Source organism: Brienomyrus brachyistius, chromosome 6 (genome assembly GCF_023856365.1).
Source record: "Brienomyrus brachyistius isolate T26 chromosome 6, BBRACH_0.4, whole genome shotgun sequence".
Classification (NCBI taxonomy): Eukaryota; Metazoa; Chordata; class Actinopteri; order Osteoglossiformes; family Mormyridae; genus Brienomyrus; species Brienomyrus brachyistius.
In genome coordinates this window covers 28108928-28126191 of record NC_064538.1, presented here as the reverse complement: position 1 = coordinate 28126191, position 17264 = coordinate 28108928, and the positions used below count along the sequence as shown (strand labels likewise).

Below are 17264 nucleotides of genomic sequence, written 5' to 3'. Positions count from 1 at the left end.
AAATGAACAAATGGTATCACAAAAGAAAGAAAGATTCTTGAACAGCAAAGGAAAAGATCATTAGCAGAAGAATTGTCCTTTGGTAACACCCCATGTTTGACCACATCAGCAGCGTATCAACTCCATGCTATGTCGCCGTCAACATTACACACGGGTTTGCCGATGTGTTATACAGAGGTTAGAGCTGGAACCATAAGTTTAAAAAATAAGAATAAAAATCTACTCATTCAGGGTTTTGCTAAGATTTTTTTCCCTAAGATATTAAACAATTCAAGTTCTTTGCCAAATTTCTGGTAATTCACCAGCATCCAGACAGTTCCTGCTTTTCCAACCTGTTAAAATGCATGGGTGCTGCAGGAAATTCAGCTCTGCTACTCACCAGTGCATTGACTTCTTCCTTTTTGTGCAACAGCGATTGAACTTCTTCTGCATTTCGGTTAAATATGGCCTGGACCAGTGGAGGCTGAGGAGAAGATGAGATGTTTAAAGAGCATGCAGAGACAGATAGGCTCTCCAAGACTACCACTATACTTTAAAGTAAATGTATTTGCTGGTAATTCACCCACGTTTTGGTAAAATCACACCTATGAAATAAATGGGAAAACCCTACAATACACATCCAGCACTTAACACGCCAAATGAACTAAGGAAACAACCATTAGGCACACGCATTTTTCAGTCAGACTGCATTAATCCCCCTTATCATGAAACTTACGACATCTCTGGCACACAGTACATATTGGATAGCATTCTGTTATTAATGCAATCATGATAAGATGGTCAGCTCAGCAGATTTAGTCGCCAATCTGAAACATTGTAGCAACTTACCATGTAGTCTTATTAAGTCAGTCAGAGATCAAAGCCTGACATAAGCAGAACAGGAAGCCAAATACTCTGATGCAATAAAAACTACAGTAAAGACACATTTTCAAATCTGGCACCAAATTGGAATGAGAAACACTAGGCAGACTGTCCTCAGAGCATTCTAATGAATGAAATAAAACAATATGAGGGAGGGGTTGCTTGGTTGCATTTTTTGTACCATGGAGGCCATGGCAAACAGCTATCCCCTTTGTTTTAATACAACTACAGATGACGAATTACTGCAGCTGAACAAATACAAACTAAAGCTTTCTTCTCCATTTAACATTCACAAACAGCACTGAAAAGCTCTTCTGTCTCCAGGCAGCACGTGGTGACATTCATTCATAGTCTCAAAAGCCTAAATAAATATATACATTATATATACACAACATAACGGGTGTGCATGCACTTGAGAATTAGATGAAATTCAAGTTACTGGTAATCATATTTTTTCCTAAAACAAGATTTACCCCAAACAACAAGTTTAACCGACATTTCTGGCTGGATGTTTGTTTGCGCAGATGTGTGGAATAAATTAAATATCACTGGATTGTTATTTGTCTATACTGATGACGAACAATTCAGAACTTCAAAAACAGCAGAAGCTCTATTTTATTTGCCTGACACCACCCGAGTGATACGCACATATACCGGGTTGACTGGGGTTAAGCATCTTGCAGAACGGGGCTGTGATGCTGTACTCCTCTGAAAGTCACCTAACCTCAAGTATCTGGATGATTAAGTCATTTATCTTAAACTCGACCACCTGCGATATAAAACGAAAAACGTAACGTTATAAATAGACTAGAGCACATGCATACATGGACGCATTAGAATGTTTTAACTACGGATTATACGGTCACTGGACTTCGATTATGTAGCATGACAGACCGCAGCCGCGAACACCAGGACGATTAAGTTAAAAAAAAAATATCTACAGTGGCACGGATATTCTGTCATTTAACAGCTAGTTAACTAACCAGGTAACTAGTGAGCGTTTGTTGCGCCGTATTAAGAAACTGCGCAGCTCCTCGCCCGGCACCGCTGCGCCTAGCCGTAGTAGGATTTTAAGCCTCAGTTCCAATTTCTTAGAAACCAAGCTGCATTAACTTCATGCGTTTGTAAGAGCATGTGCAAAATAGTAACTCGGCGGGAGGAAACTGAACACAATTTTAACGCCAGTACTGAGGCTGAGGTGCGCCAAAGGGCTGGATGTGCAGGAGCCCTGTCACAGCATTGGGGCTAAGCTAAATACCACTTCACAACGCATGAAATATAAATGCTTGACAACGCAAATGGAGAGCCTGTCAAATTGCTTTTAAAAAGCAAAAGCGCTTAGGTTAAACAACATGCAAGTCAGTTAACCCTCCAGAGAGGTGCGTCGTATTCGCCTTCCTCGCAGCCCAACATGGATAACTGTGACATTTACAAGAAAATAGTTCAATGAATATACGGTCGAAATACAAAATAAAAATTAAGGCCTATATTTTAATGATACATAATACATATTATACACAAGCCATTCAGTGAAAGAGAGGCCGCAGACCGCCAGCCTCTCCCATCGAACCCGGCCCAAGCCTCCATTTCCTCCATTAAAAAAAGAATAAAAAGAGAAAGACGGGGACCGTCTTTCGTTTTCGCGGCTCAAATAAAATCACCCGCATCGTTTCGTTACCTGGTCTGTTATGTTGAGTATCCCCATCTCCCAAAGTCAGTCAGGGCGAAAGTCCTTCATTAGGATAGGACAGAGGTAACCAGCGGTAGATGTGTTTTATTGTGATTATTATTAAAGGACTGAGTCGCTTAGCGTCTGACTGTGCTCGTCGTTGTTTATTGCTGTGGCAGATTGTCGCAGAAAAGGCGGTCTCCCCCTACAGGAGCGGCGGGGTTACAGCAGCTGCGCGCCGCCGCAACTACTGTCGTCTATCGGCGGCGTGCGTAGCGCCATCGATGCGTTGGTCATCTGTCGATAAGGTTGTTGCTTTTCTTATCTTTGTTTGTGTTGTGGAAAGATTTAATTTGTACCTGAATCTGTGTAAACACCACGGGCACACGGGTTTAAATGTATTTTGATGGTATGATATCCATAAAAAGGTATTTTCTAATCACACGTTTCTCCATTGTCTGGTTAATTTAAAAATAAAACGTATGACACATATTAATACCGAGGGTTTAAAAATTCGTGCAGAATTGTTTAATCAACCAATGCTCTAGAGCCTCCACTTCGAACTGGAAATGGATGAAAACAATCAGTCCTTCCATGATCTCGGAATTATGCGATTCCAGATATTAACCCAAATCAAGAAAACTCTGCAATATTTGCAAGAGCTTACATTTTTTCCAAATTCACCAAATTATTATCGTTAAGAAATTGCCAAATCGAGAGCTTGCATTTAGACCATGCCACGTCCTTATGACCCCATTTCAGGTGCGCATTTACGTGTTTTTGCTCGGCTGCACGAACATGATGGCAGAGAACAAATCTCATAGACCAAAAAGTTGAGGTATTCTAAATTGTTGAGGCATTATATAGTGCAGATATCAGCATAGCTGTCATAAAACAAATAATGGGCAGTTTGTCAAGGAATTTGACTGCGCCAGATAATGGAATTAACTCATAGCCGAGGACATTAACCACAGACACATATTCATAGCTCGGGGGGAAATAGCAAGCGAGAGCAGGCAGAGGAGCAGAAACGCCGCGGTGCGTTATCTGTACCATAAACAACCTACTGGCGTTTACCACTGCACTGAGAGTTTATTTTAATAAGACTCAATTATTTAACTCGGGAACCGAAAGGCAGTGTATATAGGATATGGTTCTTGAATTCCGAAGAAAGAAGAAATAAAAATGAGCAATGAAATGTAATTGTTATGGAGCAAACCAAGTCCCCAAAATAATATGTTTATCTTGTGCGCAGACGAAATTATATTGCGCGTGCTAGATGTTATTTTAAGCGATTAATAAGCTGAACTTGTGCGCACAATATATTATGATAAGTGCACAATAAATTACATTGTGCATCCTAGATGACCAACTCAGCACACTTATGCGAACACAGCGGCGAAAACAGCACATAAAATTCTACTCCAATTTTGCAATGGAAAGTGTGAAGTAAGCGTAGTATTCGATGCTCAGCTTTCAGGCTGTAATATCTTGTAACCAGTGGTGCTGGCAGAACATTTTGATTAAGGGGGGCATCAGGGGCCCGTTTTATTTTTTTCGGTGGCCGCACCGCATCGTATCTATTATATGTTTCCGCTTAGAAAAATAATTAATGTTTCCTTTGTGTATTATTTTGATGTGATGTGGTATTTACCTGGGGTACCAGATCCGCCCCAGCGGAAAAATCCAGTGCACAGACAGCGATGCACACCGATCATTTTTGATATTCAAGCACTTTCATTGCTTGTGTTTAATTTTATTATTAGCTGCGAACATTTGCTAAAAAATTCAGCTGTAACGAGATATTGGTTAGGCATTTTGAGTTCATAGCAACTTGTACACACCCCTTACGTTTCCAGATTTCTTTACGGGCGAATTGTAAATGTCTGCACACCGCATTGGATTTCGAAATTATGTATTTACTTATATAGTTATTACAAATTAGTCTACCCTCTTTACATTCAATGTGCCTTGTAATAAATAAATGGACAAACATCTCCAAAACGCGCAATAAGACGCGTGAAAAATATTGTGCTTTAAGCAGTTCATTATGGGACAGTGTAAAACATTAAGTGGTTATTTATTGCACAAAGAAAATAATAAAGGCAAGTCCAATTATAACACAATTCAGATGCATGGTAATTCAAAGTGGATAATAAAGGCAGAAGGATACATTTAAATAAATGACATTAAAATCAAACAAAAAAGCCTAAAAGCCTAACAAACAAATAAATAGTTAACTGAAAAGAAGTTACCTTGTCGTAACAGTGTATGACTAAACTGAATTAATTTACTGAAATGCTGCAGCCAGGGTGTCATTATAGATTTTGGGCCCCATGAAAGCACATCAAAATTGGCCCCCAACCCAGACCGATTATATTTTGATCCAAATTTTTCAAATTCCAAATTCAAATGGATGCCGAACTGTCCCCCCCGACCCCATGGCACCCCTGGCGTCCACAGATAGGGAGCATAGGAACTGAACACTGCTTCACTTTACATGGCCTTTATTCTGGGAACACTGAGGTAACCATTCACAGATGACCTCAGGGGTCTGGATGCTTCATAATGTTCAAGTAAATCAGAAGTGTATTTAGGCCTAAGACTATTTAGTGCATTGTACACAAGTAATAATATTTTTAAATCAATCCTGTGACACATGGGAAGCCATTGCAGTGATTTAAGGACCAGTACGCTCTACTGCATTGGTGAGGACTCTGGCAACTGCATTCTGGATGAGCTGCAGCTGTCTGATTGATTTATTTTTTATTTTTTTGCCAAGACCTGTGAACACACGAATACAACTGTCTAGCCTGCTTAAAATAAATACATAAAAAAGCTTGATTCTATCTATAGACAGAAATAATTCTTGTTATGTTTTTAAGGTGGTAGCAGGCTGATTTTGCAATTGTCTTTATGTGCCTGTTGAAATTAATGTCTGAGTCCAGAACTGCACCAAGTTTTTTGGCTTTGAAAGTTTTAATGTCATGGATTCAAAGTGAGCAATTTTTATTTTTTGGGGCCTAAAACAAGTATTTAAGTTTTTTCTGTGTTAAATTATAGAAAATTCTGGCACATTCATTCTTTGATATGTTCAGTGCACATAGTCAATGAATCTACAGGACTATGCTAAGGTGGTGATACTGTAATGTAGAGTTGTGTGTCATCTGCATAATAATGGTAAGAGATGTCTTCTATATTTTGAGCAAAGGGGAACATGTATATGTTGAATAGAAGAGGCCCAAGAATGGACCCTTGAGGAACGCCACATGTGATTTTTTTTTGTTCACTCAGATTCATAATTACCTATTGACAAAACAAAAACTAGTCTGTATCTTGTAAATATAATTCAAATCAATTTAACGTGGTGCCAGAAAGTACCAACCACTCTTCTGGTCTGTCTAGCAGTGTTTTATGGTCAACCATGTGAAATGTAACAATGAGATCCAGTAATACCAAAACTTAGATTTTTGATTCATCACTGCTTAGATGAATGTCATTTAATTCCTTAACAAGTACAATCTCGGTGCTGTGGTGTAGTCAAACTCCAGGCTGAAAAGCATTAAAGTAATTGTTTTGGACCATGAAAGAACTAAGTTTCAGAAAAACAACCTTTCCATGATCTTTCCTAAAAAAGGTGAGTTTATTATAAGGCTATAGTTACTTATTACTGAGACATTTTTTAAAAGAGGTTTGATAACTGTGGTCTTTCCACTGGAAAATGGTCTGATTGAAGAAGACTATTGATGAATTTGTAGCACATCTGTTAATATACAGTTAAAAACATCTTTAAAGACATTTGACAGAGTTTCAAGGCAACAGGTTGTAGACCTTAGGTGTTGAACAGAGTAGATCTTCAGTAGCAGGGCTGGGGATCTGTAAATTGTGTGATTTAAAATGAAATACATATATCTGCTTCTTAACTGGTATTAGATTAACAAAAAAATCTTGAACTTTTTTTATGCAATTGATGCAAAAAGAAACACATAGAAGTCATCATTTTGGGAAAAGCTGCTGCAAAATCAAGCATTTTTGGCTTCAACAATCACCTTGTAGGGACTGAAAACAAAAACAAACTCATTACAAGACATATTGTACTGTGCAGCATTCTTGCCATTTTAAAACTGGCATTTATAATTCTGGAATTTTGATTAAAAATAAAGCAAATGATTCATACTTTTGTCTTTCAGAGTAACACTTAAAAGTTTTTGCTTCTTGAAAGCAATATGTTTTACTGAAGAGTTAATCCTGAATCTAATCCTGGCTATCTGCCATTTCCCCATATATTATTGACTTGACACTTAAACAGGAATCTGTGATCAAACTATAGTATACAGTCATTGGAACTCATTCAAGACACTTTATCCAAAAGCTTTTTTGGCTCCCTTTCCTTTTAAGAATTGGACATAAATATGGTTCATTGCAATGAAGCATTCTGGACCTGAATAGAATTAGAGGAAAGGAAACATTATGATGAAGTGGTTGCTGGAATGTGTTGTCTGAATAGAAAGTGTAACCTTTCCCTGAAATGCAGAAGGTCATTATGATGACGTTCATCATATGTGATATTAAAAGCCTAAGGTTTTAAAATTACAATTCCCCATTAAAAAGTCTATGAGTCAGTGTTATGGACAAAAAGGTGAGTAGCAAAAGTCCTGCATGGATTTTTTTTTCTTGACAGGTGGCCATGTTGATTTTGCAATTTGACATGAATGTCACAATTGGTTCAGCTGTAAGATTTGTCGGTCAGAAGTGGGAGTCTTAGGTAGGACTGGATGTTTTCACTCCATCAGCTGTTCCAGTTTATTGCCACCATAATTATCTATCTCATAATAACAACCTTTCATTCTTCTGTAATACACTTTACCATAAAATGTACATATATTGTTCAAATTTACTGAACAAAACTTCCAAAGTAATTAAACAATGCCAAATAAAAACAATTACACATACTGTTTAAAAAGTACTCTTGTACAGGTAGCCTTCAACATTACTAGAAAAGTCAAATTAGTCTGGCATTCCTAGCTGAAGCTTATGATTACACTCACACAGTAATAAGCCACAAAAATCAACACATTCCACAAATCCCCTTCAAAGACACAGATCACAATGACCTTGTAACAAATAAGCGGGTCTGCTTCTTCAAGCTTAGATAAATCTAAATCTGACATAACTATCGATTTGAATATTACTTAATAAAATAAAATCATATGTAAAAGAATTTATCTCTAAATTTTCAGGGACTTTACTATACATATCGCAGTAACAACGTTTTAAAAATAAGCACAACAAATGTTGCTGATGTAGCGACGTAGGCCACACAGATCTAGGGTCTGAAAATGCCCCTTTTGGTGTGGATTTTGCATACCCTCTTCAGGTTAAGATGGATTTTTGTACTGCATTTCCTCGCAGCCCGAAGGCACGCCTTGCGACTCAAGCGGCTTCAAAACAAATACATCCTTATGTGTGACGTTGACGCGTGTTCATGTACAGTATCACTTTAAACATGTATCACGTCTTATATTGCCCAGAAGAGGTTCCCATTTTATTGGATAATAATGCGAAACATCCCGTTTAGAGCGCTACATGTACATTGTTTCGTCAGAATGGAAGACTATACGGCTTTTGATTGGTTTAGGAACCTTAAAAGTAGGATAACTGACCAATAAACGGGGAGAGCGAACCAACTGGAGCCTTTACGGGGTAGTGGGGGTCCCGCGCGATATCTGGAGGATCCCGTCCTGGCGTTGTATGACGTGATGTAATAGACGAACCATTGCTTGCATATAGGATGAGCTTTAATTAAACATTTGGAAATGTCTTGGTATTGTACAAATTTAAAATTACCCAAATTACTGGCCTCCGATACAGCTGGTGGCTCGAATCGGATCGCAGTCCTAACGTAAGGAACAGCGTGTCCTCGAACCGGTATTGGAAGATATCCTGCAGTTCGGGAAGGAATGCGTTGACTCAGGACTAAAAGCGGAATTTAAAAGCTACAGAAAGTTATTGTCGATAAGATATCTGACTACGGACGAGTTGTTTTTTTGACAGTTAAGAGTAAGTAGAATATCATTTCAGTCGTGTCGGCTGTTTTAGCCGACACCATTTTTCTAGGTCCGTCAGAACAAAACACAAAGGCGAGTGACAGTTTGAATTCGGTGATCGGTACCGTAAGTCCTGGTTACAGCGGACAATGGCCGCCTCTGCAGGGAGCCGGCCGCTGCCCATGGGCGTGCGCACCTTAAGCGCCTTCTTAGAGATAGCCACCTTGGGCACCGAGCAATCCTGCAGTGGTACGCGGTGTGGTGTCCGACCTAGACAGTGCATCAGGTGAGCGAAACCGGTCGAAGTAAAGCCTCCCAAGGCCACGGTGCCATGTATAAATGCACCATTTGATCTGACTGCCAAACTCTATGTATCTGTATGTGTGATTAAAACTGTACCTTCCATTGGCAACATTTTTATGTGCAGCTGAGTATTACTAATACATGTACATAACATATGCTATAAGGTGGAGCCTGACTCTGGTCCCCGGGGTCCTATAGGTAGGAAATACAGTTTATTAGGTTTATATACTTCTCTAAATAATTTATTTATTTAAATAATTAACAGCAGAAATTTAGCATAACATACCGCAATATTCTTTTCTATTTCCATGTTCTGTTACCAATTCATATTATGCAGTTCAGTTTCTTTCTTACCGTCACAAAATAAAATTTCTCTTTATAAGGCTCAGTGGTATATATTGCACATGCATTTGTTATTACAGTATATAGGTCTGAATGCCAAGTTCCACCGCAGAACTGGATGAAATTTAATGTGGCTGCTTGTGAGATACAGGAGAACATCGGGAGACCTGTTATGCGCCGGTTTGAGCGAGTAAATTTACTACCGTAAAACCCGGAGTATTTGCACACTGGCAGACTGGCACATAACACACGTAAAGTTATAACGAAGAACATTTGTCATTTTAACGAAGTCACGTAGACTCGTTTAACGTTTTAACGAGAAAACGAGCGCATTATGACCAGAAACTGGACAAAATTTATTTGCACAGCCGTACCTACCTCTGTTAGTTGCATTGAATGTATTTGAGCTTGCAGAGGTGTACATCTTACAGCTGGGTTACATTTGATAAAACTCTCCTCCTATTTTAAGAAAAGCAGGGAGTTCAATGAGTGATTAATGGAAAAAAATCCACTTTTTTATCTGCAAAATTAGTGAAGTTGCTTTGTTATGTAGAGTTTGATTGGTAATTGACTGCTGAAAGCAAGGGAACCTGGTATGATTAGAAATTTAGGTTTGTGATGATAAATATCCAGTGGTGTATAGCGTTTGTGCATGTTTCACATTTATTTTTTTTCTTAATTTCAAATGTATAGCTGCAGCCACTGAATTCTGAAATATTTGGTTCCTCTTTGCTGTTCAAGGTCACATTTGGTAATTTTTGAATAGATGTCTATCTGACAATTACTTTCATTGTCTGGCTTTGACACTCATATGCTCCTTATCAAAACAGCAGAAGTGTAAGGATTTTCTACATTTGCATGTTACTCATTTAATATATACTGCTTGCCTATTGAGTACATGCGATTTTATGTGCATGGGGTATACATATAGGGCAGGAGTGGGTGAGTATTATTTGGGATGTTGAGAGTTAGGCATACATTTCCCAGTATATTATGGGATAATCATTCTTATCTTCCTGGTATAAAGGTGACAGCATGCCTATATGTCAGGGAAACTACAGCCTATTTGTTTTTTTCCTTATTAAGACTGATAAGCTGCTGATTATCCATTACCCAGTACAGGCCCTTCCCTCATCCCAGGAACTTAAATTGAAAAGTTAATATTCTGATATTTCCATTCCAGGTGGAAATGTTTTGAATGTGACTGACAAATTCAACTTGTTTCTTATCTTAACACATTAAAATTGTCATCATTGATTCCATATGTTAACAATGACACTGTAATAGCCTTTTGATGCAGACTTCATTCTGTTATTGAGAATGCTTGCTATTAGCATTTGGGACTTCCCCACGGAAGTGCAGTGATAATGCTGCCATGTCCCAAGTGTTTAATATATGATGGGTGTACTCCCTGTGTTGACTTCCTGAAGGCCCCATCCGCCAGACATCTGATCTGCGAACTATCCCTTGCGAGCTGCCTCACTTTTGTAAGAGAACTGACTGTCAACTGAAGTGTATAAAATACCATTTCTACATTTAAATAGCAACATGTGTGCATTAATTGTCCTTGTTGGATGACTCTGCCAGAGGTTGAAATAATGGGTTTTGAATGAACGGCCATTGTATTATGGGATTAATTATAATCTGATATGACATGTAGCTAAGCAGGTTACCTTTACCTTGTATCAGATTTAATTTAATTTGCTTTGTAAAGTTGTGGCTCTTGATAAAATACTATCGATAGCAAGAAATTATTGCGCAGACAGGAGATCTTTGTTTCTATGCCGCTTTGTCACTTTTTAAATGGAGATTAAGTCACAGCCGTGACTTAAAAAAGTCCATTTGCACTTTTTGGTCTAACTAATCCATCCATTTTGCAGCCCTACTCTTGTGTGTATGAATTGCCTCTATGAAATGGGAAGATGGCTCAGCCAATGAAAATCTTCATTCTTCATGCATGCCAGATCCTCTAATGATATAACAAGTTTCTGATGCTGCTCAATAGTAATCAATGGATGAAGTTAATTGGTGTTCAGATGTGCCTTGTGCTGTTGGTTTGGGGGGGGGGTAGGTTGTGCAATCAGCATAGCCTATAATGGAACTAGAAAATAATGAAAGTGAGGTGGTGTACTCTTAAGTTTCTATGGTCTTCAGACTTCATCATACTTCCTTTGTAGGTACTTGTCCTCATGTGGTATTCTGATGACCCGGACACCCAGAATGCTTCAGTACACGAGCAGTGAGCATGTGACCATTACCACCAGCCGCAGCTTCATTAGTCTCACCAACAAACGGAAGGAGTATTCCGAGCGCAGGATACTGGGGTAAGTGTGGAGCCTGGGCTCTTTGTAACGAAACCTGTGAAACTTGCCTTGAAGCATTTTGTGTAGGAACATGTGGAATGAGACCCGAGTCGATTCCCAGGTTTATGATCCTTTTTCATATAAGACATGGTACGGGTGTAAGTCGGTGACCTTAAGGCCTTTTGATTCTATTGCGATTATTTAGGGCACAATCTAATGCATGAAAAATATTGAACTTTTACCATGATCTGATTTCATTAATTGATTATTGTGTTGTTTTGATGAATTAAATTGAAAACTTTTTTAATTTCATTGAAAAATGTTCACAAATATGACCAAGGGAACACACTGTGTTTCTGTTAACACTTGGTTTTAAAATGCACCTTAGGTGGGTAGCCGAGACACATTGCCGTTTACATCTGTGACTGTCATGCGTCCAGCTGAGCACTCGTATAAGGATTCCGTTACTGCCTATGTTACTTCTGCTAGAAGATTAAATGACCCTACACACAGTTATTGTGACATCCTTATTTGGGATGATTTAGGATGTATTAGCATTTATATTACAAAAGACACACTGTATGGTCAAAAACATTGGGACACCTGGCCATTATACCTACAGGAACTTCTGTGACATCCCGTTCTAAATCCATAGGCATCAGTATGGAGTTGGTCTCCCTCTTTGTTTCTGTAACAGCTGCCACTGTTTTGGGATGGCTTCCCACAAACATCTCTTATGACGCTATTGCCAGCGGGAGAAAAATTGTCGGGCATTTTAAGTATTTGCCTCTTGCGTATACTCTCTAGGAATATATTCCATCTGAACTGCAAATGCATCAAAATGCTTCAAATAAGGTGTACAAGCGAGGTGGAACAGTACGTTATGTGTGTGTCTAGTAGCCTAATTAAAGATTTTTCGGCATAGATTTTTAAATTTGTATTTGCTAGTTTTAAAAATATTAATAATATCCATCCATTTTCCAAACCGCTTATCCTACTGGGTCGCGGGGGGTCCGGAGCCTATCCCGGAAGCAATGGGCATGAGGCAGGGAACAACCCAGGACAGGGGGCCAGCCCATCGCAGGGCACACTCACACACTAGTCATTCTCACATGCATTCCTACGGGCAATTTACAACTCCAATTAGCCTCAGCATGTCTTTGGACTGTGGGGGGAAACCGGAGTACCCGGAGGAAACCCCACGACGACATGGGGAGAACATGCAAACTCCACACACATGTGACCCAGGCGGAGACTCGAACCCGCGTCCCAGAGGTGTGAGGCAACAGTGCGAACCACTGCACCACCATGCCGCCCCTATTAATAATATATAAAGTATAAATATTTTAATATTATATATACATTTTATGATAATAAAATATTAAAGTAAAAAGAGCTCTTGTACCGGCAGTTGTGTATTGGAATCGGATCGGAGCTGAAAAGACGGATAGGCCCATCCCTATTTTTCAGCCTTTCCAGGTTTGATTTGCAAAATGTGTCATAATTAAAGTGACTCAAACTCAGGGTCATGGTTGATTAAAGGTTGTTTCGCTGGACATTATCAGGTACTCCATGCAGGAGATGTATGACGTGGTGTCCAACGTTGATGACTACAAGCTGTTCGTGCCCTGGTGTAAGAAATCACAGACCGTCATGAAGAGGACAGGTCACTCCAAAGCCCAGCTTGAGGTGGGCTTCCCACCAGTGGTGGAGCGATACACGTCGATGATCACCAGCGTGCGTCCTCATCTTGTTAAGGTAACAGGAGACACACCCCCACTTCCAACTGCCTCTGTTATACAATTACAAGGCTTCCAGTCACAACTACACATGTAATGGGCAGCAATGTGAATTTGTATTCTCAAAAGGACTTTGACCATCCAGCTGATACTGATGTTGTTTTACGTAAGATCTGTAAGGTCATGATGATCCTGGGGCCTAAGCCAGGACAGGTCACCCTGGATATGATGCCAGTCCATTGAAGAGCACATAGTCACACATACATTTACGCTCGTGGGAGTTTTACTTACACAAATGTGTTCTGAGGGCAGTAGGAAAAATGATCGGTTCAGTGAGATAACCAATCAGATTGTAGAAGAGGTTGGACCCACCTCCTCTACAATCTGATTGGTTAACTCCCTGAAGCCATCAACTTCCATGAGCTACGGTTACACACAGAGGGCACAAATGTTTTGGCGAACATGCGATCTCCCTTCTCCAAGCTTGGACCTGGATTATTACTGTACTGTCTCCTGCCCTAGGCCGTGTGCACTGACGGCAAACTCTTCAACCACCTGGAGACAATATGGCGCTTCAGCCCCGGTATTCCCGGCCATGCCAGGACCTGCACCGTCGACTTCTCAGTATGTTTCTGCGTCTGGTTCCGGCACACCGAAAATGGCCCGTCGGGCAGGTGCATGCTGGCTAACCTCCCCACTTTGTCATCCTCTCCCCTCCAGATCTCCTTCGAGTTCCGCTCCCTGCTGCACTCCCAGCTGGCCACGGTTTTCTTCGACGAGGTGGTCAAGCAGATGGTAACGGCCTTTGAGCGCCGTGCTTGCAGGCTGTACGGCCCCGAGACGCGCATACCGCGGGAGCACATGTTCCATGAAGTGCATCCATGAGGTGGATTCGTTTGTACCCCCACCATCCTTCTAGCACCCCCAGGATGAACTGCCTGTATTTTATCCATGGGACAGTACCCCCCTCCAGCTCCCAGCTGCCATATACTACCCACAACTCCAGCAACTACACTGTTACAACTTGAATGTGGACCAGCCAGGTGCTCTCCTTCATAGCACTGGGTGTTCCTGGGATTCTTTGTAGCATTTCCTGAATAAATTACTGCCGTCTACCTCTGTGCGGGGTTCCTTCACCGTAGGGAGAGGAACTCCATATTGAGACATAAATCTCTCAGGAGAGAGTGAAAAATCTAAACAGATTTTAATCTGGGGGTCTTCCAGTGATTATGAATATGGGGGAAAAGGAAAAGCATCTCAAATGGCTATTTTGAAACAGACTGCTGCAACTGTAGTTATTCCTGTGGCATTTAGTGGGGGTTGGAAAAAAAAGTTTTTCGTTAATGGTGCTTGTTTGTTCAACAGCTGTGTGGCTGCTGGTCTGTTATCTTCCGTTCCTGTATTGGCTTCTATTGGCACCTTTTATCTGTTCTTCCCTGTCAAAATCTACAGATTTTATTTTTTTTATGTTTTTAATGTTACACTGTTATGCAGTGTAATGCTTAGGCATTTGTTTGAAGAATATCTTTCTCCTCGCATCCCCTCTGGCACTTTAGTCTGTAATATGATGTCAGTTCTGTTCTCATCCATAACCACTGTCTTCAAATTCAGCTGGCTGTACATTTTAAAACGGTTTTCATATGTTGGTCACTAATGGATTTCAGGTCCCCGGTTTAAGGTTAATAATTGAATGATATGATATCTTATTTTATCAGTAATACACATTATCATAATGTAATTTTTATCCTCCATACTCCGAGTTTCAATTAATTAGAGTTGAAAAATTTCTTCTGAAAATTCCAGCTACTTGGCTGGCCAATACTACAGCTCCCTGTTAAGTTTCTTTTTTTTAATCAAGATTTGATTATCTACCATGGGAAAGTTGGAGTGAAAAAACAAGTGTTACCAAGGTCATGTTCTTGGTTCACAGACATTCAGGCTTGAGACTCCACCAGTCTGATTCATACACATTCTATACTACACAGGCAGCTTTTGGTTAACAACTTAGTTTGACGGGATGGGAACCAGCAACCACCTTGAGGTCAGAGATGTGTAGTTCTGACAGGGAGGTTCCCAGGTTACCTTTGCCCACTGGCAACTTGAATGTTTTCTAAACAAAAATCCCTGGGTACCTTCATGTGCCCTTGAACAGGTCATGTCATAGAGAAGGTTCTGCTAATTTTGTTTATGTAATACGTTATCTAGATTGCAACTGAGTTTGATAGTGAGATGGAATGGAGTCGTTAGTTCATGCCTTGTTTTTAATGGTGAGTCTTGCCTCTAGTGTTTTGTTGGTCCATTTTCCCAAAGAGACACTAAAAAGACTGAAATCAGTGAGCCCTGCTTCCCTGTGTGGTGGTGTTCATTAGCTTGCATCGGATTTGATTCCAGTCACTTTTTAAAAATCTTCAAGCCTTGAAATGATGCTTCCACAAGCACGTTTGAAGCATTTTAGTAGCTATTTTGTTGTGGATCACTACTCAAGAGTTTTGTACTGCAAGCAGTTTTGTAAGTTACACTAATAATTTAGTTAAATCACAATATAGGCTTTCAGCATAATTACTGTTCGGTCTGTCCTTTTTGTCTTGGCGGTGACAGGGTATTCTGGTTGTCCATCTACCTCACCTCTTTTATGTTATTCCATTATTAAGCATCTAAACCTCATCCTCCAGGGGTAGGTTAGTTCCTGGTGAATGGCAACTCAAAGTCCTACTGACACGGGATTCCCCACTTCTGTGTCGGCATTTAGAGGGAAAAAGTGAACTAAACAAACACTATTTTGCTTACTGTAAAGTATTTGAGGATGACATTCAGAGCTTGCCAAGGCAGCAGACTTGGTTGCTTTCACATTTAACCTGGAAATTACCACGTGTGGTTTTGTCATACACTTGAGGCTGTTTCAGATATGCCTCCTATGGTGAAAAATACATTTTACTGCAGTCACACATTTATTAAATCATTTGGTGGAGTTTCAAGGTCATTTTTGTGTTGGCGAAAAGGAATGTCATATGAAGAGAGGTTTGAAGTGTTTTGCTTTTGGGGTAGCAATGAAATGTAGGATTAAGAGCTATTTATTTTGCACTCCTGTGTAAATTCAGGTTGTTCTTATTTAAGTGTTTGTTGACTTGCTATCATTCTCCCAAAGATAAAAAAAAAATAAAATGCGATGGTTTGTGGCTATGTACGCCCATAATATTTTATTATATATAAAACTTTCTCTCCTCTGTTAATGTGCCACTAGGCATTTGGACTCGTATGTTATCTGGGTTTGTTAAACTTATTACCACTGTTTGCCCAGTAAGAATTGACCTTGCTGTGCAGATGCCAGTGAGCAGGCTAACAGATTATTACCATGGGGTGCGATTCTGCAGTAACAGCATGTAGAGAATCCAGTGCTGTGACATAACCAGTTACAGCAGGAAGGCTCAGAGGGGACAGTCTCTTTAAAAGTTTAAAATATTAAATGGTTATTGAACATTGACATTACTTTTATTATCTTGTAAATCATATTGTTTTAGGAGATAGGTGTTTGAGAAATGAGTTTTATGAGAAGGTCCTGTACAAGGAAAGTCACTAATAAAAAATAAAATTCTGAAAAAGTGGGACAGTGGTTGCTGTGTGCGCTGATCATCAGGAAACCAGCAGACTATTACGTGAATAAGTATGTCACCCACTCATGGCAGTAACAAGAATCAGGATCATTTCACTAATTTTCAAGTTAAAATGTCTCCTTTATCATCACCTGTTTTTCTCCCAGACTGCACTATATTGGATATGTGCTCTATGTGTAACTATAAGACAAAAAGTTTTGTTAATGTTGGTTTGCTATAGGTGTTGAAGAGGCAGCTACTGTAGTGTGCATTTAAATATACTGTTCAAGGAAAAAAAAAACCAGGTAATGATTTAAAATTATTCATTCCTCTTGCTCCATCCAGAAAAGTCCCCTGACAGTCTCAATGACCACGATTAAAGATGGAACATCTGCCTTCTTTGTGATCTT

General features: G+C 39.7%; 2 protein-coding genes across 2 annotated transcripts in view; one reads left to right on the top strand and one right to left on the bottom strand.

The window, feature by feature from the left end:
• Positions 1-2697, bottom strand: part of ankrd52a (ankyrin repeat domain 52a) — a 29278-nt gene extending 26581 nt beyond the window's left edge. Inside the window, exons 1-2 of the mRNA XM_049016302.1 lie at positions 2540-2697; positions 380-463 (exon numbers count right to left, since the gene is read on the bottom strand). Coding sequence (XP_048872259.1) covers positions 380-463; positions 2540-2566 — 111 coding nt within the window. The 5' untranslated portion in view covers positions 2567-2697. The remainder of the gene's footprint in view (positions 1-379; positions 464-2539) is intronic.
• A 5367-nt stretch (positions 2698-8064) lies between these two features.
• LOC125744655 (coenzyme Q-binding protein COQ10 homolog A, mitochondrial-like) lies at positions 8065-16867 on the top strand. The gene is made up of 5 exons (XM_049016698.1): positions 8065-8863; positions 11400-11546; positions 13091-13283; positions 13787-13888; positions 13985-16867. The coding sequence occupies exons 1-5, from the start codon at positions 8727-8729 to the stop codon at positions 14147-14149; spliced, it is 744 nt and encodes a 247-aa protein (XP_048872655.1). The 5' UTR covers positions 8065-8726; the 3' UTR covers positions 14150-16867.
• The last annotated feature ends 397 nt before the right edge of the window (positions 16868-17264 follow it).

What these genes read in the sequence shown, in the direction of transcription:
- LOC125744655 (XM_049016698.1), top strand. Translation starts at nt 8,727, where the DNA reads ATGGCCGCCTCTGCAGGGAGCCGGCCGCTGCCCATGGGCGTGCGCACC. An exon ending in CGACCTAGACAGTGCATCAG is followed by an intron (nt 8,864 to 11,399) that starts GTGAGCGAAACC and finishes CTTCCTTTGTAG; the next exon opens with GTACTTGTCCTCATGTGGTA. An exon ending in TCCGAGCGCAGGATACTGGG is followed by an intron (nt 11,547 to 13,090) that starts GTAAGTGTGGAG and finishes GGACATTATCAG; the next exon opens with GTACTCCATGCAGGAGATGT.